This window comes from Marasmius oreades, chromosome 7 (assembly GCF_018924745.1).
Source record: "Marasmius oreades isolate 03SP1 chromosome 7, whole genome shotgun sequence".
Lineage (NCBI taxonomy): Eukaryota > Fungi > Basidiomycota > Agaricomycetes > Agaricales > Marasmiaceae > Marasmius > Marasmius oreades.
Window position 1 is genome coordinate 459,890 of NC_057329.1, and position 24,278 is coordinate 484,167.

Genomic DNA, 24,278 nt, shown 5'->3' on the forward strand with positions numbered 1-24,278 from the left:
CGTAATTCCATGCGATTTCTTCTGCCTTCCTTCAGATTGACTCACAGAATAACTCTACAGAATCGTACAAACTCTCAGTTGTCCTCCATGAGCTCCTTCACTCCATCTTTCGACAGAGCAACCAGCGAACGTGTTGAAGAAATCCGCAACAATCTAAATGAAATCCGGCAACGCGTCGACGCTGCTAGTACATCGTCTACAACACTAGTGGCCGTCTCAAAATACAAGCATTCTTCGGACATCTTGGTCTGCTATGAGCATGGACAGCTAAATTTTGGAGAGAACTACGTCCAAGAGTTGGTCGATAAATCAAAGATCGTAAGTCGCGTCCAAATCTGTGATCTTTATTCGTTTTCTAAACTATATCTCATTTACAAGCTTCCGACCGATATTCAGTGGCACTTCATTGGCACTCTTCAATCAAATAAAGCAAAACTTCTCGCTTGTGCGTCGCAATGATTTACGAATACACAAGGTCAGCTAAATCTCAAAACGGTTCTTCACAAATAGCAATACCGAATCTACACACTGTCCAGACACTATCATCAGAGAAGACAGCCAATGCGTTGAATAAATCACTACCTGAGGATCGGAGTGCTCGCCTTAACGTACTCATACAAATCAACACATCCGGCGAGGACTCCAAATCTGGCGTTCCACCTCTTTTTCGAGGATCACCAGGAGATGCGGATGGAGGCGAGCTCAAGCAGCTGGCGAAACACATTGTTTTGAAGTGCCCTAATCTTCGGCTTCAGGGTCTCATGACAATCGGAGCTTTGGAACTTTCGTTAACCGCCACTGAAACGGAGAAGAACGCAGATTTTGAGCGATTGAAGGAGACTCGCGACCTACTCTCTGAGTGGCTTGTGCGAGAGTTGGGAGATGAAGCGAAGGGTAGATGGGGCGCAGGTGAAGGTCGGTTGGTGCTCAGTATGGGGATGTCGAGCGATTTCGAAGCTGCTCTGAAGGCTGGTAGCGATATAGTTCGGGTGGGTACTGGGATTTTTGGCCAAAGGAAAACGAAGGATGAGGTCAAGGTTTCTGCGGCGAGTTCGTAACCATCGAATCATGCAGGTGTTGTTGGTATAGGATACAGATCACAAATGTACACAAAACTCACAAATAGCATGGTAATAGAACATAATACTTTGTACAGGGTGCAACGGATGTTGGGATAAATTAAAAACGAGATCAACGACATCAATGTCTGGAAATCGCCGTGACAAGTACCAGCATGACTTCCCACCACCAGCCACCACCATCTCTCACTGGCACTCGACGCCCTCAGTCTCGAGCAATACGACTCGGATCATAAAAACAAACAAACAGGAGTATAAGCCAAGGAACGTCTGACTCCAGAAATACTACGGGACAGGGTCCATCAGCTTCAGGCTGCCATGGAGGGAAACACAGATTGCGAACCTTGCTACTCTCGAGTCTCGTTCAACGTAGCAGGTATGTGCTTTTACATCGTTCTTGGTGGTTTTAATCCTTGTTTTCGTACAGAAAACTTGTCAATCATAGTACATAACAACGTATATGGCTCGTCACCCGTGGTCTTCTTCACATATTCGGCCAACCTTTCTCCCCGCTCGGCTGGTGTCTTTTCGTTCATTAGAGTCACGGAACGATTGTTGCACACCTCGTCTAGTGCTTTACAAACTTCGCACTACCTATACATTACCTATGGTCAACCTGGTCGCTCAACAGTTACGCCCCTGCCGCTAGATAGTTCAAGGGCCAAGGAATATGCATGGTGCGAAGGGTCGTGGAGTTCGGCATCTGTGAATACAGTTGGTCGATGCCAGTCTTGAAGAGTTGGATTTGAGGACAGTTAAGGGCACAGAAGGGATTCTGCTGGTACGAATGCGTGGAATTGGAACGTAGGATGCTGCTCGTGTGGCTGGACCGTTGGCTACCGGTGCGTATACTCATCAGTGGCATCTTCTCGTTATGAATTTTAATGCGCTGCGTACCTCTAGGTGTTGAAGGTTCAGGTGACGGTCGTCTTCGTTTCTAATGTCGAGCGGCCACGAATCCAGCGTTCTTGTCATTTGAACATGGTAGTGTTCACCCGTAGGTTCTTGTGAACTATCCAGACCAAACCACCACCCACTGAAACCTGGTTCTTTTCTGTAGTGGCCATGAACGAAGACACATTTGGTTATCTCTCTTCAGAGAATCAGACTCCGAGACTTTCAGTAATGGACTACAAGTCCCATACTCTTTCTCAAAGCGCTTCAGGCGCTCATGACATCGTCATATTTGGAATGGTAGACAGATATTGAATTTTGAGTGTATGCTACCATGCCAAGTACGATTAATTCTCTTGTTACCGACTACCTACGTCAAGCACATGGAAGGCGAGCAGACTCTAGCTAAAGTGATGTTTTTTTGGCCCAGTGTGTCGTTAGGCGCTACTTTCAATTGAATTGCACGTGTATCATAACAGCAATCTCTCATAACGAAAAGAGAAATTCCTTGCGAGCTCTTGCAACAAGTCGACTGGGGGTACTTGAAGGCCTCGATATCTGCGGCAAAAGAGTAATTTGGGTACGTATTGCTATCCAAGAGAGTTCCGGGATTCCATAGTTAATGCTGAGCGGCAAATTACATTCTAGGAACCTAGGAATCCAGATACAATCCAGCCAAAAGCACAGTTGAAGACATTATCTGCAGAGATGCCCGTTTTCCATCGAGGAGCTTCCGTTTCGGCTGCCACCGAGGATATTTCAGCTGCTAGTGATGATAACGGTAGCCTGTTGACGAAGTTTCTTGTCTTGGGAGGACTTGTTCTTGCGGCGGTAGTAGTGGCCAGAAAGTGGTTCTATCCATACACTGTGGAAGATCTTGAGAGCCGAGTGATGTCCATCGATACGCTCCTCAAGAAAAACATGGATCTCCAGTGGAATATACTCGGGAATTCTGGACCTGGTTTTTGGCGGGAGCTGGAGGAGTGAGTTGCAATGACGCTCACATCTATGTTTGACGTGCTAAAATCGTCTTGTGATCTTCCCTCTCCTTACTCTCCTATCCTCTTTCCATTCCTTGAACCAGGCGTAATGACGAAGTACGTCTAATCAAGACAAACATGAACGCGGAACCGGATAGGACGAAGATCGTGGCGTGGCTGGCTTTCAAGTGGTCTCAACTGCATGGAATCAAAGTGTGCTACTTGAGGTTGCAAGAGCTGCAAGAGCTGCAATTGAATGTTACGGTGCGTGGACGGGTTCCTGAGCTGAGGAAGATGAATCGTTAACCATGGGCCATGATGTAGGTCAAGATAGAAGAGCGCATGCAGAACTTGCGCCCAGACAATAACCCGATGCTCACCTCGTAGAGGCCACGAGTCAACTGACACTGGACGTCTACCTTTGCTGCCCGGAACAGCCCACAATCTCGTTCCGTTACTTTCCGCACTTTGCCAATGTCTTCCGTCCGTTTCAACGTTTGTCTGACCAAATCTGAATACCATCCATTTTTGAGTCGTTCTAAGCTTCGCATCTTGACGATTGGACCTATGATGAGGTGGGATATCTTCGCAGTGAGCATGTATACCCTGAGAAGGACGCTAGAAACGATGTCAAGACTCAAACACGAATAATTCAGGGCAACAAACAACAAACAACCCCACGTACGATGTTCGTGGATGAGATATGCCATTGCCATGATTCTGGACAGTTGTGCTGGCTAGTCTGAGTCGATCCCAAGGGACGCCGCTTGTGTGTAGGTTCTGGACATCTAAGAAAAACCAATGTTGCCTGCAACGAAATAGAGAGAAGCATTTTACTTACAGAGCGACAAAGCAGGATAAAAGGGGAACTTGCGCCATTTAAAGGTGAGGCGGACGACGAGGAGGTCAAAAGGACGTGGGAAAGTGGGAAAGGGGGAAAGGGTCAATATGATCTAACGTACCCTTTCCCCCTTTCCCACTTTCCCACGTCCTTTTGACCTCCTCGTCGTCCGCCTCACCTTTAAATGGCGCAAGTTCCCCTTTTATCCTGCTTTGTCGCTCTGTAAGTAAAATGCTTCTCTCTATTTCGTTGCAGGCAACATTGGTTTTTCTTAGATGACCACAACCTACACACAAGCGGAGTCCCTCGGGATCGACTTCTCCTCAGACTAGCCAGCACAACTGTCCAGAATCATGGCAATGGCATATCTCATCCACGAACATCGTACGCAGGTCGTATGTTCTCCACCAGTTGGTCCGTGGTCTTTACCGCGTTGACAGTGGGCCACTGTCAATGCTTTCATATGAACTGCGTTTCCCGCCTGGTGAGTAGCTCAATTATCAACATTAGATGATTTGCTGATATCAGTCAAAAGGTGGACTTTATGTTCGGCTATAAGAGGTTGCTTGAAATATCGCTGTGGAGTCCATTTGAAGCGAAGTTGGATGGGGCGATCTGGGTACGGCAGACGTTCACCAACAAAGCTGGCCGGCGGCTCCTGCTCGTTATTGACGATTGACCGCCTGTTGCCTGCAGGTAAGTTCTGAGTCAACTCTTCTGTCTGACCACTCTTGTTCTCATTTCTTTCCGCTTCAGAACTACATTTGACGTACCGCCGGGTCCACTGCAGTGTTTGTAGTGTTTGGTTCTTCGTTCACGTTTGTTTAGGGAGGGGCAAGAGCTTGGTTTCTTTGGTGAGACGGCAAACTTTTTGCCACTTGTTTCCTTCTATGTCTCTCCAGGTTCTTGTTTTTCAAGGCGCACGACACGATCAGGCGAAGACAACTCGAATTCGGTACAAAACATTCGAACCAGAACGATTTCCACAATCTGCATAGGGGGAGAAATGAATGAATTGGCCATTGTTGGTCTCGGCAGAGCCCTTGAATGAAGGCGACAGTTAGTCTGCTCGAAAACCGTCGTCCACAGCCATCGTTAGTATCGGCGCGTGCCTCGTATGCAAGTCTCGCTTCCGTTCATCTATCGCCGTCTAAAAATCGTTTCATTCAGGGCTTGCACAACATGTAACGCTACCACACGCACCATCAACTCCCCCTTCAAGTTCATCAAGGACAGATAGTTAGCCTTCACATCTCGCATCTGACGCCAGCGGAAGACAATCCATTCGACGAAATCTTTCCTATCCGGCTCCGCGTTCATCTTATTCCTGATTCTACGTGCCTCCTCGTTTTGCCTGCATTAGAAATTCTCAAATTCTTCTCGGGGTCTCGAGGGACGTATTGGCTGGAACGTACTGAATCAGCCTATCTCGAAACCTCCACACAGAATCCCCTAAAATATTCTGCCCGATGGCCATATTTTCCTGAATCAACTCGCCAGCAGACTTTATTTCTCGTTCCACGTCCTCAATGGTGTTCGGATATAACCATTTCACGGCACCAATGCCCGTCGCAAAAAGGATCGCTCCAATGACGAGAACATACATCAAGACGCTACTGCCGCCATTATTGGAAGCTGAAACCTCTTGGACTACTTGGGATACGGGAGTTTCTAGTGTCAAAGCCGGCATTTTCTCTTTTTTTTGTTCGTTCCGATGCTTTGGCTGGACTTGGGTCTGCAGTTTATAGAATAACCGGGGCGTTTGAATTAGTAGAACTTTTGGGCTGGTTGAGGCTTTTACGCACCGGATAGGATGTGGTTTGAAGATATATGTATAGTTTGTTGAGGAATTTAACTCCCCTTTGCCTAAATGTTTCTTCGAGGTCGCTGGGACGTTTACGACGAGGCTGTTAAACCTTGTGGGAAGATGTTACGGGGACACTGCGGCCCATTGGGGACGCCCACTTTAACGCTCACAGGTCAACCAAAATCGAATGTTGCAGGCGTTGTTTTTACAGTAATGTCGGTGTAAGGATACAGACTATGTAGGTGAATGGTACGTAACATTCACAAGTAGCACGGATCCAAATAGAATACAATTGTACTAGCTGGTATGAATAGAGCAAAGATGAAAAGTACAAGTACAGAGCTGAAAGCAATGTTTCTCTTTTCTTTCAACGCAACGCAAACTCCGTTTGCAACCCTTCATCTTCCTTCAACTCATCAAAATCAGACACCCAACCAGTATTAGCGTACAACCGAAACTCCTCCAACCGAACGTATCTCCCCGCATTCTCCTCATCCACCGGCACTCTCCTACGTGACTTGACCATTTCCACCAGTTTCTTATGGGGAAACGCGTCCTTGTGATAGATGCTCAAAGAGAGTTTTCCCAACTTGGAGAGTGGGTATTCGTGCCCTGGGCTGATATACGTCAAGGCAGAGAGGAGCGCATCGAAATTGGCAGTAGATCCCGTGTTCGTCTCGAGACAGAGGCTTAGGCTCGAAAGAGAAGGTGCGGCTCTGAGCACATCTAGAGTGTGATCACTCATAGGGATGGATTGGAAAGATAGATGTTGGAGCTTGCATGAAGACGCGGAAAGGAATTGGAAGATAACATCTTGACCACAGTGGGGCGATTTCGCGGCATCTCCGATGATAAGTGACTTGAGGGAACGTGCCGATAAATACTGCAAGCACATGACTGCCGTCCCAAGCAGTTCAAGCGATTGCAACTTAGGAAGTGCGATTACGGTATGGGACATGCTCCGAGTGAACACGTAGGAGCGGAGACGACAATCTAAGACGTTTGGGGTTTGCTTCAAAACCGGGAGGAAGTCGCCCCAGGCACCAAACTCGATATCAAGAGTGGATAGTTGTTTCCAAGGAAGTGGTAGCTTGGGCGAGATATCTCGAGCCTCAGGAATGACGGCAAACCCACCCTGGTTCGGGCCTGTGACGAGGCCACCAGGACCAAGTACGACACCACCGCCTGGCAACAATGGGAGAGTGAAAAAATGATGGAGGAGACCTTCGCGATGTCTGAATGCAGAAGCTCCAAAAAGAGTCACTGTTTTGAGGAGAGGTGCCGTCGAAAAGAGGGTGAGCCTCCTCCCAGGGACTCTCAGGAACGATATATTGATGGAAACAGACTCCAGACAGGGAGTACCATCACCACACCAGGACGGAATCAATTCGGGAGGAACGTCCAGAACGACATTGCGCCATCTACCACGGTATTGGATTAGAATGTCCAGGATGCGTTTTACTAGGTCGGTGACGCCGGAATTGGATTTGAAGGTTATCGTCAATGGCAATACGTTCGATCGTCTGAGATGGGTAGAAAGGATTTGGGGGATGCCTTGGTGCTGTGGCTCTAAAAACCGTTCTTGATCGCGTAGATCGATCGTTATGTTCGACCAAAAGGACGGCGTACCCAAAACAATACTCCTCCATCGCTGGCAAACATGAGCCAGCCTCCAAGCACTGGTCGTAAGATTTAGCAAATCGATCTGATTGTCAGGGCCAAGGTAAAACGACATGATGCGCAATAAGACTTCTGTGGGTATGACACGCATCGGCGCAAGGACTAACGCATGTTCTACGACAACGGTAGCGACGTGAGCTAGCTCCATTTCAAGGCGAGGAATTACACGTTCTTTAAGCCGGGCAATATCATCCTCGAGCCGCTTCTTGACCTTCTTCGCATTTTCATACGTCTTTCTGAGATGAATCGACTCGGGATAATAAGGGGATTCATTCGACTCTAGCATGTAGCGATGAGGAAGAGGGTAGTGATGTTGTAAGTAATGGACTGTGGACAGGTCATGGGAGCGTTTGTAACAAGTAGAGAGTGACTGGAGCGTTGCATGCTGAGGAGTCATTGAAGATCCTTAGAGGAAGAGTCATTACCATGGAGGCGAACATGAAAGAGAGAATTCTTACTCTGCTATCGAGAAGACTATCGGGGTGACATTGAGGTGATGGAACAGGTGAAAGAAGAAAGGCCTGAGGTAGCGCTTGTGAATATATTCGGTGCAAGGCTGTGCTCCGGCTCCGGAATTCCCATGACACAAACTGCCCCGTCGTCTGAGTGTGGAGGTTCCAATATCATTGCTCGTACTCGAATGAACATCGTAGTGTTTCTGAATGGGATTGCGGAATAGGGCTGGCGCAGTCGAGACTAACAGACGCGAGATTATTCTCGGAAAGGGAATTGGCGCGCATGCTCTATTGAGAGAAAAGATTTGGGCATGGACGTATGAGATGCTTCAATCGTGACTACTGCTGCTAGCATTTGGGGTGTTCGGATTTCGGAGACAGGTTCATACACGTTGATGCCTCAATATGACACCAAAGAAGACGACTGCCTGTGTCGAAACGCGGAAACATCGTATCTGCGGAACCCAAAAGCCTAAAAAACCTGCATTTTGGCAACTCTCATTCCAAGTCCTTGAGTTGGCCTGTCATTTCTGCTCAGAACGAGATCGTCAGTTGTCTTGCAGCGTAGATAAGCTTGCAAGCAGACGCACCAGCTTTCTCGAGTCGATAGTGCCCTTTGCTAGTTTCCGAATCTTCTGGACCCTCAAGTAGTTGGCTGGGCGAGATCTTCAGATGAAGATTAGCGACGCCTCGGCTGCTTCTACAGTATCGGACGAGAAGCAATTGAGATTCGAGATCTTTCCGCTCTGTGGATTACTGGCGATGATACTTGAGTGGAGGGGCTTTATGAATAGGTCTGCGGAGATGACGGTAGTGGGTAGAGTAAAAATTATGTAAAGCCCTTTCGCGGCGTTTAGGTCACTGTTCGCACTGCTTTGCCACTCCCCCCCACTTGTACAAGCCGGAAACTAGTTGTGAACGTTCTTCTACAGCGTCACTGTCATGATAGCCTCCGATTTTAAAAGAATAGTTCTGTGGCGGATGTTTCAGACCCACCTGGCCAACACCTGACTGGTTTATTTCTATTTCGATGTAACGCCAACTTTGCTTATTTTGGTGCTCGGAGTTACTCATTTTCCTTACTTTCCACTCCAGTTTCTTGACGATCAGACTGCGCAGTTTCCAGAACGGACTATCGAAAACCGGTACTTCAGCCGCTTGCTCTATCTTCCGAACATACTGGGCCGTCCCGGGAGCTAATTTCTTCCCGCTACTCAGAGTCCTTGGGCCTGATTGTCGACTGCTAGACCTGGGTTGGACGGTTAATCCAACAGTTGGGAATCGGCCGAAGTCATCCAGGTCATGACAACGATTTACCTACGTCTGCCTGAGCAAGGGACCTTCTATAAGAACGCAAATCCGTTTGATTCACGTTATGCATTGGCACCCTGTCCCTTCATACTTATCAGGCCGCTTTGCCCTCGATTATGATCTCCACCTGAACTAAACTGACCGTCAGCTGGGGTTTCCTCGATACAAACACGTACACACCCTTCAGACTTCATAAAACCCGCACCCTTCTTCAACCGAGTGTTTCAACTTTCCACTTCCGTCACTCTCCGGACTATCGTCATGAAGATGTCAACACCAGAATTGCACCACCACCACCAACAAATGTCATTACCGCTGCCTACCCGTATTCCTGCGGACGGTCAGACGCGAGTTATAAACCTCGCGAGAGGAGCATCGGAAGGACTACTTTTCGACTCTCTCCCGTCTTCACCGTCCTGTCAACAAGACCTAGCACAACCTCTCTTAACGCCAGTCTTGCCAGCAACTTCACCTACAACGCCTACCTCTTCATCCCCTACCATGTTCCGCTCTCCTGTACTCGAAGTTCCACGAGTCTCACCACCTCCTTCTATAAGCACATCTCATTCTGCGTCATCAACGGCGTTCTCACCAATGGAGAGATCCCGTCGGACGGCCCCACCATCAAACTCTCCAGCCATGAAAATATACTCCTCTCCCACCACACACAGGCTCCAAGTTAAACTCCCACTCTCAATTCAACCCGAAATGGTGACAATTTCGGCTAATAAAGGGGCCAAACTAAAAGTTGTTGCCGATGCATGGCATTTGGAAAGCGACTGTGAGTCCTTTTTTCCCGCCCTGGTCTTGTCGAGCGTTCGGAATGTTGATTTAGTCATGCTATAGGCCATTACGAATGGTTGATCAGCTTCCCGCCTCATGACATTGATATGTCAAGGATTCAAGCTAAATTTGAGACAGACGGTCATCTTACGATTGATGTTCGTCGGCGGCGGCGGCATACCGTGTAAATCCGCCACCTTTGCCATTATATTTAGGACTTAATTATTGCTTGGCGCTTATAATATTGCGATACGAGCTCGACGCTCAACAGTGCTACAAGTACATTACAATCTGTATCACTAGAACAATTTGTATACCACTACATCACATTGACATCACCATGCATTACCCACAATACCATCAGAGTTGATATGGTTTCTTGTCAACTTGCGTTAGCGGCGGGAGTTCGAAGAACCATTAATGCACGATGTTTTCCCATGACACATGTCGTGGCCCTGGCGGAAAAGCTCCATAAACGCGAGAATAGTAACAAGTACCGGACTTTTGAAGAAAGTTCTTGGAAGGAACTCAGGGAAATACACACCAGCCCATCGTGCATATTGCGCCACAAGTCCAACAAAAGTCTACATCTGGGTAGCTCCGATCCCAAACGGCGAAACGGAAATTGCGTTGCCTGTAAACGAGTTGTCTGTTTGAGCTAGCACGTTGAGGGCTGTAGTCACGCTCCCGACGCTGAACATAATAGCAATACGATCACGGGCCCAGTATGTAGAAAGCAAAGCAGAGTCTTTACGCCTCGGAGGACACAAGATGCCTTTTGAAGCGATTCTGAATAGCAACAGCGCCCAGATCTGCCCCCCCAGAACGTGTGCCCATTGAGGGCGTAATTGTGCATCACCACGGGTGCCAATCTATGCCAATCTATGACGCTATTGGAGGTGCACAGCGGTGCAAGAATGAATTATATTCGCTTCGTGTTTGCAACGCGTAGAAAATAGGAGAACGTCATCGATCCACGCAATGATTTGACGAACGATGAGTGCCTCTTGAAGGAACTCCGACTACTGGAAGTAATCAACAGGTGTTCAACAAGACAGACCTAGCATTTCAACGCAGTTTTGGTCGATGTGGAGGAAAGGTTACTTGAATTGCTGGCTTTTGCTGCTTTTGTGAGAGGGCCCGCTACGGAGACCTGCAGTAGTAAACGTATACAGAGTGTGGAGTCGCACAACGTAAAATAGCAGGCTGGAGGCGAGGAAGACAAGGTCGAGCGAGCGAAAAAGAGAGAGTGGGCACGCATGCCAAGAATCGGAAATCAAGACCGAGTGACTGAGTCACACAGTGTCACACCATCCTGTCACGTCACGCTGCGTGTCTTTCTGTTCATCTTACGCTCATCACGATAGAAGTATCCTCGATATTCTCTTCAAGTTCACTCTTACAGGCAATGTGAATCAAGGCGCTGCACCGAGCTTTAACCTGTTTACTATCTGGTCCTTATGTTCTTGCGGTGGGACTCGTCGGAACCGGAGGCACTTGCTGGCCAGTGCGAGTGTCGGAAGGCCTTCAACTCGAGCCAATGGCAGCGCTCACTCGGTTTAAACTGCTCCGATCATTACATTATTACCGTACTGCGGCTCAAAATGGAACCTGTGTGCCACATACCTGTAGGCGAGATGAATTTCCCTTCGCCACCCCACCAATGTGTTGTTCTGATGTAGAGCGAATATTGGGCGTGTCAATGTATCAAAATGATCAGTAAGCTCCAACGCCGAACGAGAGAGCTTGGCAGGGTGGCCGGAACTCGATGGGCTCAACATGCCCGAAGTCGATTTGTCTGTAAGTTCATCACGACTATCTGATATTACCGTCAGAGATTGTCTAAGAAAGATTACTTCCGCAGGTATGCCTAATGTAACCTTGGAGTAGCCTTGTGTTCTCAAAAAGATTGCTGTCTCCTTCGTTCGAACGTAAGGGGTACTCAGGTTGCACTGGGGACATTTTGATGTCATCAGGAACCTGTCCAGTACCTGTCAACTGGAATGGACCCTCATCACTTTGATGTGACAGGAACAAAGGTTTCATCCCGTATTGTAAGAGCTTTTGGTGCTAAAGTATGTTAAGTTTTGTAATAAAGTATTTGGCTTAATTTGGGAATGGGGAATGCTTTGAGCCACCCGACCTGAGATCTAAACGCGAGATAAGCGAGGCCGTTGGTTGCAGCACCGTTCCTGCCTTGCAATCCTGCCGTATTCTGCCGGTCATGAGGCCTTGAGGCACCGTCATTTTGTCAAAACAGGAAAATAAACGAATGTCTGACCCGGCCGAGCGTGACTACACGATGATCGTCTAGCACAGTTGCCAAACAAATATTCGACGCGCTGCTGTCCACGTTCTCGAACCTCTTTCACAACCGGACTCAAACCAGCGAGTCTTGCTGGGCCAAGTAGATCTATAAGCAAAGTTTTTTTCAAAGAGCCAAAACTGGACGTGTCGTTCTTGATTTCCGGAGGACACTGGCTCAATTTGATGGGAAATTCATGTACAACAAAGAGGTACATGCTGTTGGTACTCTCATTATACTCTTATACCAATCCAAATCTCTGTTTCTATTATCCTCTATTTCCAGTTCCCTTGGATGTAACCGGGAAGTCAATTTGGAAGTGAGCCATTCACAAGCCTTAAAGTTGAACGGAGAAGATATGGATGAATTTGAATTCGCGTTGGATGTGTTTATCATTCTGAGCAAGTTGAAACGGTTTAGCAAGGTATTGTATCATGCCTTTCCCCCTAAATCCGTCTGTGGTGAGAGAAACAGAAATTCGGCTTGACAGAGGGGTGAACTCGACGCTATTTATCAACAGTGTTGCTCGGACACATTTTCCAGGGACAGAATGTATGTCCCATGGACAGCGTGTCTGACAAATATGTTGTCGGGTAGCGGACAGGAAAAACAGTGGGCCAGTCGCAGTCCGCCTATCCGCCTACCGCGTCATGGATTAGATAACGATGAGCATCATAGATACACGTTTGTAGATAACGATAATGATTATTGATGTATTTGTCGGCGCGCCACCGCCTCTGCCTTTATTATGTGATTTTGTCTCTTCCTGTATCCTGTACTCACATAACCATGGCTTCAGATTGAAGTGAATGGGTACAGCAGCATTTCTTCAATTTTACATATGTATCATAAATTTATCAGTTGAACTTGACATCAGCTTGATTGAACCTGTAAATAAAAAGGCTAAAGGAATATTGAATCAGAGGGACTTTGACAAAAAAGTGTACATATAGAGACAAATGTACTTGCCAAATTTCGGACATTACAAGTGATAGCTGTCCCGTGTAGCCATCAAAGAAGGGTGGAAAGACAGTCGCGCGGCGTTGGATCTCGGTGACGCCGGCATGTGCCCTGGTGCCCCATGATCGTGGGTGTGGGAAGTTCAAAACTACAAAATGTGTCCGCCACTGGCCTGTCGGCAACACTGATTTATCATCCCTTCGTTAGTAGGTATGTATGGAACCGATAGAACCGTTGTTTCGGTCCCAGTTCGAACCGGCTAGAACCGGAACCGGAACCGCCTTCAAAGTGGAAGTCGGTCGGGAACCCTGAACCGGATAACATTTAGCGATGCGGCAACATTGCCGCCGCTTTTGTCTAACTTTGGAAAGGGCCTTTGTACTGGGTTCACATTCTTTCGGGTGGGCCACAGCATTCCCTATTGATTTGATTGGTGGCTGGACAGATACTTCATTACAAAATCTGACCTCCTTTGATACAAAAAACATTTTCAATACGAAATTGAACCTTTGTTTCCGTCACATCAAACGTGACGAGGTCCATGTAGGGTCCATTCCAGTTGACAGGTACTGGACACGTTCCTGATGACATCAAAATGTCCCCAGTGTTGCCAGGGACAAGTGTCGCTTTCTTCAATAACACCGTGATCCTGATCGTAAACCTTGTCGTACGTGCTTGTGCGTCGACAACCGCGCATCTGTACTTCACTACCATCCGAGGTCTCCATTCGAATATTGCTCTGGCAGGATACTAATTTTGCGATCCTTGGTTTCTTTGGCAGGGGTCTGCTTTACTTGGATCCGAGTATACACTTACCGACTCTGCACTTCAGTTTCGCAGCGACCAGCGACCTGAGCTGCTTTGAGAGCAAGGCCCTTTTCACAGTCCTCGTCGGTTCATTTGTTAAGTAGGCTTCTGTGGAAATGTAGACATGAGACGAAGAAAGCGTTTGTTAACGGAAAATTTATGTACAGAGTTAGGCGTCTAATTTATGACATCTCCTGCCTCAATTGACTTCGCGAAGCGTCACGGTCATTTGACTATGTGACATGGTGTGTAACAATCGATATCTCTTGTTTTTCGACCACGACGACGTTCTGAAAGGTCGAGTTCTCTACCTTTTTCTGCTTCATTTTCTTCCAAAATGTCCCGAAATAATCTCACAATGACTCCCCGACGCTCCAAACGAGGCCAGCCGATCGTGACTTCACCAAGTAAAGTCAACAGAACGAGGAAAGCGACATGGTTATCCGAATCCTCATACGAACGACCTACCGACCCAGAGCTTGACTTGTTCCCAGATGAACTGGAAAGATGGAGAGAGGAAATGGAGGGCGGCCAGGACACGCAACCACTGCACGACTGCCAGACACGGTTTTACGCCGAACTGGAGATCGCGAACCCTTGGGCACGAAGGACAAGTAAAGGCAAAGGAAAGGCGAAGGGACCTTCACCGGAGGATACGATGTCTTATAAGATTGGTGATACGGTGCTTGTGGAGACGTTCAACTACATGCATATGGCAAAGAAGGTGCCTAACGTTGCGGTTATAGTCGATATGTGGGAGACGGATTATTCTGGGCCAGAGGAGACGGGGAAGATGAAGGTTTTGGTTCATTGGTTCGTCAGACCGAGTGAGCTACCAACATATCGTGCGAAGAGGAATCATCATGAGGTACGGACATGTCTTGTTTCTATGTTGAGTCGCTCCCAATATACCATTTTCTAGGATGAGATCTACTACTCGTTGTCGGGAAGCGAGGTTTTGGACCCTCTGCTTATTGTAGCACCATGCAAGGTTCGCCAAGGAATGGTGAATGATATACCTAAATCGCCTTCGAAGATGACATGGAAACTTCAGCGGATTGATGAAGCCTCGGAATCGGACGACGATTCGTGTTCGAAACGTTTAGAAGACAAGACACGATCTTTCCAGTGTCGCCTCGCGGTTGACTCTAGGAAGGGACTCTATTATACGTTTGAGTGGAACGACCTCCGAAATAGTGCACTCAGTTCGTACGAGTCCCGATCTGGCGATGGCCGAGGAAGAATAGCAGCGTGTAAACTCTGGGATTTAGACCCTCGCCGTTACACTGAAGATGACGAGAAGGTTACTGAAAAGGTGGAGCGACCGCGAAAGAAAGTGAAGAAGGTGCATGAAGAAGAACAGCAAAGTGATGCATCGAGTGGAGAGGAGTTCAAGGCACCTGCATCTGAAGATGGAAGTGAGGACCAGGAGGAAGAGGAAGCGGTAGAGGAGGAAGAAGAAGAGGAGGAGGAGGAGCCAGAAGAGGACGATGGTCAGCAAAAGATACCGCGCACCCCCCGTAAACGAAAACGAGTAGCTACTAGTATCTTCACCACACCAAAGCGACCTCGCGGAAGACTTCAGATCCAACCGACCCCTCATTCCAAAGCAGCAATACGACGCCGTCAGAAGTCTTCCTCGCCGAGTAAAAAGAAGGCAGTTCATCTTGTGAGAGCTTACAGTGCTCCAGACAAGGTGCTCAAGAGTCTTCCTCAAGATCCTTGGCTTCGCGCTATGCACGTTTTACACGTTGGAAGTCGGCCCGAGATCCTTCCCTGTCGAGAGGACGAATACGATTCAGTTCTCCAGACTATACGAGATATGGTCGAGGAAGGAAGTGGAGGGTGTCTTTGTACGTCTTTTTACGCGTCGAACCACATTGTCTTGAATTTTTTTCTCGTTTAGATATATCAGGTCTACCGGGCACTGGAAAAACTGCCACGGTATACTCGGTGATCCGAGAACTACAGCGTATGGCACAAGATAATGTGAATATACAGATCGCTTCATAGAGTGGTAGACTGAATTTATTGTTCTCCTCAGGAAACCAACCCTTTCACCTACTGCGAAATTAATGGTCTCAAGATTCCCGATCCTTCGACTGCGTATACCATGCTTTGGGAGGCGGTATCCGGACATGATGTCACCAAAGAAGGTCATCTCAAAATCACAGCCAAAGAAAGTCTCAAGTCTCTGAGCAGGTATTTTGGTGGGGGTGCTGGAAGAGGACGAGGGCCCGCGGCGCATTCCTGGTTAGTGACCCTTGATTGGGTTGGTGTATCGGCTCGCTCAGCGAATGTTTTAGCGTCGTGCTGATGGACGAACTCGATCAAGTGGTGACATCGAAACAAGACGTTATATACAACTTTTTCAACTGGCCTACGATCGCAAACAGTAAGCTTATTGTGATCGCGGTCGCCAACACCCACGATTTACCCGAACGTGTGATGACTGGACGTGTCCGAAGTCGGTTAGGTGAGTGATAAATGTGCCCGACTTCGACTTCTCCTAAGAAATCAATCAAATAGGAATGAAACGGGTCAACTTCGAACCTTATAAAACGCTTCAACTCGAGGAGATAGTGAAAGCTCGATTAAAGACTGCGTCGGATACCCTGCAAAGCAAAAACGTTAAGGAGGTTTTAGATGTGGATGCGATTAAACTGGTAGCGATGAGAGTGAGTGGTATCACGGGTGACTGCCGGAGAGTACTCGACATATGCCGGTATGAAACGAGCCTTTCTCGACCTTGTGTCCTCATCTTCTTACTCTATGAAGGCGTGCAGTGGAACTCGCTCGCTCAGAAGCCAGAACAGCGAAATCACCGGACATCTTAACAGTTATGCAGATGATGCAAAACAGTCCAACCGCAGCTTATCTGCGCGAGTGCAGTCTTCACGAACGTATAATGTTGGCCTCCCTTGTAAAATGTATCAAGAGAGAAGGTATCGAGGAAATCAAGCTCGGAGATGTAAGCATGGTGTTGTGCTGATTATGAGATGCACTGACATCATCTTTGTCTAGGTTCAATACCAGCACCTCATCTATGTGGATTCGCTCACGTCTGAGGATGACCCCAGGCGAAGGCCTTTCCTAAGCGAGCTGGATATGGTGCTACAATCACTTGTCAGTTCACGCGCGATGCTGCTTGAGGACGGTGGAGCTGCAATGAGGAAGCCGGAGGGTGAGAGGAAAGTGGTACTAAATTTGGATCAATCAGAGGTGGAGAGAGTTTTGAGCGATGTTGGAGGTGATATCTGGAAGAAGATCCTAAATGCATGAGCTCAGTATTCCGATGCACGTAAATTAATAGCTGTGACCTTATAACAGGAGTTCTCTCCTCGCACTGGGTAACGCATACATCGCGAATTTCACCACAGTTGTTGCCATGATTTTGTGAGGAATTCATGGCTTTTCAGAGTGACGTTCGCCAGAATTTCGCTATGGAACAGTGAATTTCACTGTAAATGAAGGCAAAAATTATGTAATGGAATTCGCGACCAAATTTAACGTTTCACTCGATAGGTCATGGTGTTTTTCACCTTAATTCACAGCAAAAGACACCCAGAATGAACTAGTGTATGGCAGCCAACAGTGAATTTCACTGTAACTTATACGGTATTTCTTGTAGATTTCAGTCAAAAATAATGTGAAATAAACCTCAATTAGAAGTGGATAGTACTATTAAAAGGTAGTAATATACATGAGGGATCGTCATCGTCTCCAGGGCAGCCCGTCGCCTCTCCCGCTATCATCCACATTCCTGTCGTCATCCAGATCATCCCCCACTTTTCACTTCATCTCGAGCTGCTCCATCCGCTTGTGCTAGCGATTATCAACAAGTCCCTGGTGTCTTTTGTGTCAGTAAGTCTTGCTGGGCTGAAAAAAAGTGTGTACGAACGTCCGAAATTGGTGGCATCTTGAAGCATCTATGAAAGCAAATATCAGTTAATTGTAATTGTCAATAGTCAATAATTTTCAGACGTACCTTTCAATTTTTGGGCCTTGTCCTCGTTGTCATCGGAATGATTCTGCATGCCCTCTCTCTTTTCTTAGCATTTCTCACTTGCTCTGCTGCAGTTTTGGAGGCCTTTTGATGGACTTGGACTTGTGTTTGTGGGGTGTTGGCTGTCTAGAGAGTGGAGGTTATGGTTGTCGTTGTGACTGGAGATAGGGTGCACATGGGGAGGCACTGAACATGGCGGTGGTAGCGAAGTTGTTTATGGTCAGCTGATGTTGTTGGCTCCATATGACCAAGGGCCGTTAAATGACGTCAAATACTCCAAAGCCCCACACCACCCCAAAAAGTATATATCTCGGATGAAAACCACACCAAATGTCGATAAATTTTACTCCATGTAATTCACTTGTTTTTGGTGCCTTGATTTGAGGCGAATTTTCTGACGAATTTTACCATATAAACTCAATTCTGATTCACTCAAAATTTTTTGCTACAACATGATGGGAAAATCACTATTGTCCGTTTTTGTAGTGAAAACATGTTTCACCTGAAATTTCGACGAAAAGTGAAATTCCCCACAAGTTTACGTATTTTTCGCTAGGTTTATTCTGCCCAGTGTTGGTATCAAGAGGGTAAGGTGTTGAATGGAGGTGAGGCGTTTAAATTGAAGACATTCATCGGACATGGTACTTAGGATGAAAAAGATCACAGTAAAATTCTACTGGACCGACGTAGTGTAGAGCTTAGCTGACTGCACCAGGCTCAGGCAAGCACCACAATGTTCACACGCAGGAACTATGCTAGCGTCAGTCGCCTAGCACGGTTTTGCTCTACCTCGCCCATGTCGTCGCTCTACCCGATGTACTTCTGCAATCATCTGATGTCGTCGTCGTTCCTCCACGAATCGCAATTTGCTGCCACGCTCATTGTCATCAAATTCCTGGAACTCATGACTTCGGTAGGGATTCAGCAAAGGCGACTACATTGCGGGCCAATGTGAACGGACCTTTAAAAAACAACACGGGGCATGAAGATTCGCGATGGGGGTGAGTCTACCTCATTTCGATTCACAGGTTACCTAGCTATCTAATGGTCATGCTCAGCCTGGCATGTCAGAAACAAGATACAAAGAGCCCCTATCACATATCACATTCAACCACCATCATCGACAAGCCGTTTTTCTTCCAGAAACCTGTAATAAGTTATGTTCACCAGCTTAGGCCTTCGACATGCACTGGAAACCTCAGTGTGGTCGTCACTCCACAACCATTTGCAGTACGGGTCTCGCTCGCGTTTCTGTGCAACATTGCGGCGCCTCCATAACCCGCCTTCTCGGTCGTTAGATCTGTCGCGAAGAAACCACAGGTTTACAGGTTTGCAGGAAGTTCCTCTATAAACAACCCTTACGAAATGACGATATCTTGCCAGAAATGTTCCAATCCCCTAAAAACCTGAAGGCTGTTCTCAATAATTTAGCTCAAGATATATCGATGTGTGCACCTACACCCCCTGCACCGCGAAAGTCGTCAGCTCCAAGTAATCAGGAGGTGCTGAAAACAGAGACTGAACTTCGCCCACTTTATCCTTTCAACTTCCCCCCTGAAATCTTGAACCTTGAAATCGAGTTGGACAAAGTTTGTCGCTTTAGAGCGATGGCTGAATGCTACTTCATTCCTCCTAGTTCCAACAGTGATTACATCTTTTGGGCAGACTTTTCCTCGCTCAGTGATGTGAGTGCGTTTCTCACTCGATATCAGCCAGAACCGGACGACGGGACTGGGGCCTGGGCCGAAATTTTTCTTGCTGCGGTGGCACGAAAAGTACTCCCTTTAGTTTGTATGGAGGTTCTGGATTTGTGGTATAAGGAGCGCTGGCTGGTAGCTCAAGGCGAGTTTCAGAGCATGATGGAGATTTTACAGGGGCTGTCATTGAAAAGTCAAAAGAGGGAGAGTTACATCAGGCCAGGTCTGCGCTTCAACCACAACACAGAGACCCTTGCCTGTTCATCACAAAAATTGGGGGGGGACTGGATACGGGTTTATCCTAGCATGTCTGCAGGATCTTCTTCAAGAATATGTGTCATTACCCTGTCAGCTGACATAGGGTATTATCTGGGTTTATAAGGGCTTGTACGAAGAGCAGTAAAATATAATTATGGCCAGTTTTTGTCTGGCGTTATAATCCGTGCGACGTCTCATCACCTAGCATACTTCCGGCTGCAAATTATAGGTTCACTGTACCAATATACGGGCTTACATGAAGAGCAGCTAATCATAACCATGGTCAGTTCTTGTCTAGCGTTGTAAGCTGTCCGACGACTCGTCACATATCATATTTCTGGCCTGAGGTTGTACGTCCATGGTACCGATATACAGGCTTGCACGAAGAGCGGCCAATCATAATCATGGTCAGTTCTTGTCTAGCGTTGTAATGCGTGCAACGGCTCGTCACATATCATACTTCCGGCTCGAGGTCGTAGGTCCACTGTACTGATATACGGGCTTACACGAAGAGCGGCCAATCATAATTATGATCATTCTTGTCTAGCACTGTAATCCGTGCAACGACTCATCACATAGAATCATTCATAGGCAAAGGTGCTAATTATGGGGCTGACGATGACATTCATGATGGAACTATAATATATATACACAATTATGTTATGGGGGATCTACAAGGAACCAGTGGCATGAGGCTCGGAGGTGCTGGACGGTATCTGCTACCTGGCATGTTAAGCATCTTTTTGCTGTGCAAGACGTTTCTTGAATGTGATTGTCGCGGCCGGGGAGCTGGAAGCAGTCTGATTACCAAATACTTGTCTGTATGTCTGGTCAGTACTTGCAAGACTGGTGCTGATCACATTAGTACCACTGGTTCCACCAGCAAAGGAGCTCTTTCGCCTCTTGCTCAGTGGAAAGAGTTCGATCCTCGAAAAAGTCGACAATAACGTTATAAAACGTCACATAATCAAAGCCATCGTAGACCCATCTCCATGTAATCGCATTAGTGAGTGAGAAGTGAAGCTACGAAGATCAGAAAAGACTGTTACTTGTTGTAGGATTGGCAGAGACACAAGAGCACGTACCATCACAGCAGCATACGCAATGCAACAAGGCGTAACCGTGGTGATACCAAGGAGTGAAGCGTCGTGCTTCTTTGAAGACTCTCTGCCCGTCTTATTGCAGCATTGACGTTTGCTGGGGGGTGGCCCATCTTTGCTGCCAGAGTTGTTGCTTTCACCAATGTAGTCGAGAGCCGAGGAGGAAGACGTGAGGATATGCTTCAACGTCTGAGATATAGAACATCAGTGACCTATGAGAGTACGAGAATTAAAGACACCCAGACCAGTAAAACTGACTTCAAAAACCCTTTGCGGAAATTGTTTGAATTGCCAGAATAACCAGCGTACAGAAGCCGTACGAGATAAAGTTCATGAGTGGGGAAATCTGGATGGAGATCTCGAATCTTTTGGCAAAAACTGAAGTAAATAATTCAGTACATCCTGTTGAGTCAGGAAAGCAGAAAATTTACTCAGGATCATTCCAGTTGTAGTCGATTGGAGTGAGAAGTCGCCCCGTCATGGAATTTTGAAAACCCCGCCCTTTATGGGTGTGAGGATTAACGAATGCAAGCTCGACATGGTCACCTGCAATGAGATCGTTCTTGTCGATACCATTAAGCCAGTTAGCCACCTCTGTTTTGAGTCGCTTGATGTTGTCGCTGCGGGCCTCGTTGGCATGCCTTTCCCACTGCGTACGAACAACCATAAGAATACATTTGTGACCCAACGTGACAGCGCTGCTCATCCTTGCTCATCAACATCACTCACAGTTTTGAGGCGGTCGAGATATCCCTCGCCTTCCAATACACGACTCAAGAGCAATCTCCCGAAGAGCTTCACAAGGCTTTTAAAGGATTCAAAGTTCCTATCCTGCCTAAAAACCACGGTAAATCTTAGTCTATAATTCTCAATACAATGAACTCACTCTCTTTCCAGTTCTTTCTCTTCATCCGAAAGTGCTGAACGATTCTGTTCATGGCTGTCAGCAGATGCATGCCGATCATTTTCGTCGACAATTGCTTTTAGTGGCACACGCAGTGTGACAACCTTCCTGATACCACGAGCCAATGTAGTTTCGCATCTGCAAGTACTCTGGTCAATGATGGACAAAGCCCGAGAAGGAACAGAACTCACTCAGTCGCATCACATTTTTTGCAGTCTTGTATTGTTTTGATTTCATCCTCAAGTTGGATGATACGACGCTTGAGATGGGGAACAATTGGCCCACCCTCAGAATGAGATGGAAAACGTTGGGAAGGAGATGGAGAAGACATAGTAGATGCTAGAAGGGAAGGAAGGGAAGGGTAAAGGTGGGTTCTTGTTAGACTGTTGGCTATCCAACCATCTGCACTCTTATCCTCTCGAGTCACGCTGTAAACAGGGCCAAGCCACTCCAGCAACTCCAAGTCTCCATCCTCTCCATTCCACCCCGTTTGGCAACTTCAATTCGTCAGATGTCACTGGCAGCATTTACCACAGTAAAGTCCCCTGGCCAACAACCCTGATGGTGGTAGCCACCCCATAATACTAGTGTGAGTATCCTGACCATCCTTCATTGATGCATGTACTTATACATCTTTAGATGTAACGCCAGTGGGGGTCGATACAAATGTATGTTGTCTGCATACTGGGTGACCTTCCGAGTTGGATACATTTGATTTTTTCTGAACGTTACCAACTCGTAATGGCGTTGTGAACCAACAAGTCAACAAGTCTTGACCCTGTTGGAGCTGGATGTGGGTTCTTTTCTCACAAAATGAATCAACAAAAGCCGCCTCTGTTGGAGCACTTGTGGGCTTCGGTGGCTTGCCCTTATTCAGCCAAACACGATCACGAGCTGAAGTACGCTGATGTGAAAAGTTTTCCATCCCGTCCCTCACATGAAGGTCTTTGACCAATACACTCTCACTCTTGTCCTCCTTATTTTAATTCATCTCATGGCCTACGATGTATGCAAAGGATGCCAGCGCCATTTCACTGCCTTGAGCAGTCTGCAACAACATGAGAACTGCTGTGAGCAATACAAACAGATGGTCAAACAAAGTGCAGAACTTGCTCGTGCATGTTGAGAACGGCGAAAGAGGAAGCTGGCGAAAGAGGAAGATTCGCAAAGAAAAAGAGCTAAGATGGTGAGAAGGTTTCTTGATAGACTTTGCTCAAACACTTACGTCTTGATTTTAGGGAAATGAAGTCTTTGATTTCATTGACAGAACCAACGAACAGTCAGAACAACCATGATTCTCACCTCCACCTACAATCTCATCTGATGAGCCACCACTACCACTTCCTTTACCATCAGCCCTGTCTGATATGCTGGCACCACCACCATCCCCTCCCCCAGTTCGTCCATCTGGCCTACCTGAACGGAAGAGGCAACTGCCCACCCCCTTCCGACACCACGACCCACTGCCTGAAGCAGTTCCTGCTACGACTGCTGCAGTGTCAGCAGACTCTACCACTGGCAGGTGCCTCCCACGAGTTAGGCTGATTGTATGAGATATACTAAGTACGATCTGTAACAAGTTTGGGTTATATTGCAAGTATCAACATCGACCATCCTACAATCCTGATTCATCCGTACCCTTCGATGATCTGGCAAACCAACACCCACATAGTGATGAGCAGGTTGAGCAACAGAATGTTGAAGAGACGAACAATTCATCTCCACCTTGGCCCTTCAACTCAATGGCTGTACATCAGCTCATGTCTTGGATGAACACTGGGAGCTCAGCTAAGACGTATGGGGAACTGGATCGACTTGCCAATATAATCTCGTCACCCGATTTTGATGCCAATGATTTGATTGGCTTCAGTGCAAAGCGGGAGAGTCAGCGGTTAGATACAGCGAAGAGTGAAGACTGTTCTGGGGCTTTTATTAATGGGTTCACCAAGACAAGTGTTGATATTGAGGTACCGTCAGGACAAAAAGGCGTGCCACTGCAGAAGTTCACCGTTCAGAACTTACTTTATCGGGATCTTCTTGACACTATCAAGTTGGCGTTCTCTCATCCACTTTCTCTTAAATTCCACCTCTCTCCTTTCAAACTATTTCATGTCTCCGATGAACAGGCGGAGCCGATGCGAGTGTACAGCGAGCTTTACAACTCAGACTCATTCATTAAGGAACACGACAAAGTACAGCGAGCCGATTTGCCATCCGAGGAGACTGAGTGTAAGCGTGAATGTGTAGTGGCGGCCATGATGTTTTGGTCGGATGCTACACAACTTGCTAACTTCGGTGATGCCAAACTGTGGCCCATCTATCTTTTTTTTGGCAACTTATTGAAATACATCTCTGCCCAGCCACGGAGTGGTGCCTGTCACCATATTGCTTATATATCTTCAGTAAGCTGA

General features: G+C 47.1%; 10 protein-coding genes across 12 annotated transcripts; 7 read left to right on the top strand and 3 right to left on the bottom strand.

Moving 5' to 3' along the window:
- Window positions 1-12: 12 nt before the first annotated feature.
- On the top strand, window positions 13-1,163 carry E1B28_010845 (uncharacterized protein). Its single transcript, XM_043155825.1, has 2 exons — window positions 13-318; window positions 379-1,163. The coding sequence occupies exon 2, from the start codon at window positions 456-458 to the stop codon at window positions 1,056-1,058; it is 603 nt and encodes a 200-aa protein (XP_043005607.1). The 5' UTR covers window positions 13-318; window positions 379-455; the 3' UTR covers window positions 1,059-1,163.
- Window positions 1,164-1,397: 234 nt separating this feature from the next.
- On the top strand, window positions 1,398-1,814 carry E1B28_010846 (uncharacterized protein; the record flags this gene model as incomplete). The annotated part of the gene is made up of 2 exons (XM_043155826.1): window positions 1,398-1,455; window positions 1,507-1,814. 2 exons carry the CDS (start codon window positions 1,398-1,400, stop codon window positions 1,812-1,814), a joined length of 366 nt encoding a protein of 121 aa, XP_043005608.1.
- Window positions 1,815-2,681: 867 nt separating this feature from the next.
- On the top strand, window positions 2,682-3,340 carry E1B28_010847 (uncharacterized protein; the record flags this gene model as incomplete). Its single annotated transcript, XM_043155827.1, has 3 exons — window positions 2,682-2,956; window positions 3,058-3,217; window positions 3,278-3,340. 3 exons carry the CDS (start codon window positions 2,682-2,684, stop codon window positions 3,338-3,340), a joined length of 498 nt encoding a protein of 165 aa, XP_043005609.1.
- A 1,514-nt stretch (window positions 3,341-4,854) lies between these two features.
- On the bottom strand, window positions 4,855-5,484 carry E1B28_010848 (uncharacterized protein; the record flags this gene model as incomplete). Its single annotated transcript, XM_043155828.1, has 3 exons — window positions 4,855-4,944; window positions 4,998-5,148; window positions 5,210-5,484. The coding sequence occupies 3 exons, from the start codon at window positions 5,482-5,484 to the stop codon at window positions 4,855-4,857; spliced, it is 516 nt and encodes a 171-aa protein (XP_043005610.1).
- A 280-nt stretch (window positions 5,485-5,764) lies between these two features.
- On the bottom strand, window positions 5,765-8,579 carry E1B28_010849 (uncharacterized protein). The gene is made up of 3 exons (XM_043155829.1): window positions 8,327-8,579; window positions 7,740-8,266; window positions 5,765-7,686 (listed from the first exon to the last, which is right to left on the bottom strand). Exon 3 carries the CDS (start codon window positions 7,676-7,678, stop codon window positions 5,969-5,971), a length of 1,710 nt encoding a protein of 569 aa, XP_043005611.1. The 5' UTR covers window positions 7,679-7,686; window positions 7,740-8,266; window positions 8,327-8,579; the 3' UTR covers window positions 5,765-5,968.
- A 27-nt stretch (window positions 8,580-8,606) lies between these two features.
- On the top strand, window positions 8,607-10,216 carry E1B28_010850 (uncharacterized protein). Its single transcript, XM_043155830.1, has 3 exons — window positions 8,607-8,768; window positions 8,832-9,828; window positions 9,894-10,216. Exons 2-3 carry the CDS (start codon window positions 9,309-9,311, stop codon window positions 10,016-10,018), a joined length of 645 nt encoding a protein of 214 aa, XP_043005612.1. The 5' UTR covers window positions 8,607-8,768; window positions 8,832-9,308; the 3' UTR covers window positions 10,019-10,216.
- Window positions 10,217-14,170: 3,954 nt separating this feature from the next.
- E1B28_010851 (uncharacterized protein) lies at window positions 14,171-17,271 on the top strand. Of its 3 annotated transcripts, XM_043155832.1 has the most exons (9): window positions 14,171-14,770; window positions 14,825-14,908; window positions 14,970-15,755; window positions 15,809-15,891; window positions 15,947-16,155; window positions 16,209-16,378; window positions 16,432-16,627; window positions 16,681-16,873; window positions 16,927-17,271. In XM_043155832.1, the coding sequence occupies exons 2-9, from the start codon at window positions 14,887-14,889 to the stop codon at window positions 17,182-17,184; spliced, it is 1,917 nt and encodes a 638-aa protein (XP_043005614.1). In that variant the 5' UTR covers window positions 14,171-14,770; window positions 14,825-14,886; the 3' UTR covers window positions 17,185-17,271. The 3 variants fall into 3 exon arrangements, with proteins under 3 accessions (XP_043005614.1, XP_043005613.1, XP_043005615.1); XM_043155831.1 differs by having other exon boundaries at window positions 14,825-15,755; XM_043155833.1 differs by having other exon boundaries at window positions 14,825-15,755; window positions 16,689-16,873.
- A 2,022-nt stretch (window positions 17,272-19,293) lies between these two features.
- On the top strand, window positions 19,294-19,986 carry E1B28_010852 (uncharacterized protein; the record flags this gene model as incomplete). Its single annotated transcript, XM_043155834.1, has 1 exon — window positions 19,294-19,986. The coding sequence occupies one exon, from the start codon at window positions 19,294-19,296 to the stop codon at window positions 19,984-19,986; it is 693 nt and encodes a 230-aa protein (XP_043005616.1).
- Window positions 19,987-20,724: 738 nt separating this feature from the next.
- E1B28_010853 (uncharacterized protein) lies at window positions 20,725-22,198 on the bottom strand (the record flags this gene model as incomplete). Its single annotated transcript, XM_043155835.1, has 7 exons — window positions 20,725-20,886; window positions 20,949-21,152; window positions 21,209-21,341; window positions 21,395-21,612; window positions 21,693-21,798; window positions 21,850-22,005; window positions 22,059-22,198. The coding sequence occupies 7 exons, from the start codon at window positions 22,196-22,198 to the stop codon at window positions 20,725-20,727; spliced, it is 1,119 nt and encodes a 372-aa protein (XP_043005617.1).
- Window positions 22,199-23,234: 1,036 nt separating this feature from the next.
- Window positions 23,235-24,278, top strand: E1B28_010854 (uncharacterized protein; the record flags this gene model as incomplete). The annotated part of the gene is made up of 2 exons (XM_043155836.1): window positions 23,235-23,365; window positions 23,432-24,278. The coding sequence occupies 2 exons, from the start codon at window positions 23,235-23,237 to the stop codon at window positions 24,276-24,278; spliced, it is 978 nt and encodes a 325-aa protein (XP_043005618.1).

Coding starts and splice junctions, on each gene's coding strand:
- E1B28_010850 (XM_043155830.1), top strand. CDS start 9,309: ATGAAGATGTCAACACCAGAATTGCACCACCACCACCAACAAATGTCA. Junction 9,829..9,893: donor ATGGCATTTGGAAAGCGACT/GTGAGTCCTTTT, acceptor GTCATGCTATAG/GCCATTACGAATGGTTGATC.
- E1B28_010849 (XM_043155829.1), bottom strand. CDS start 7,678: ATGACTCCTCAGCATGCAACGCTCCAGTCACTCTCTACTTGTTACAAA.
- E1B28_010851 (XM_043155831.1), top strand. CDS start 14,240: ATGTCCCGAAATAATCTCACAATGACTCCCCGACGCTCCAAACGAGGC. Junction 14,771..14,824: donor CGAAGAGGAATCATCATGAG/GTACGGACATGT, acceptor ACCATTTTCTAG/GATGAGATCTACTACTCGTT. Junction 16,156..16,208: donor GGGCCCGCGGCGCATTCCTG/GTTAGTGACCCT, acceptor CGAATGTTTTAG/CGTCGTGCTGATGGACGAAC.
- E1B28_010845 (XM_043155825.1), top strand. CDS start 456: ATGATTTACGAATACACAAGGTCAGCTAAATCTCAAAACGGTTCTTCA.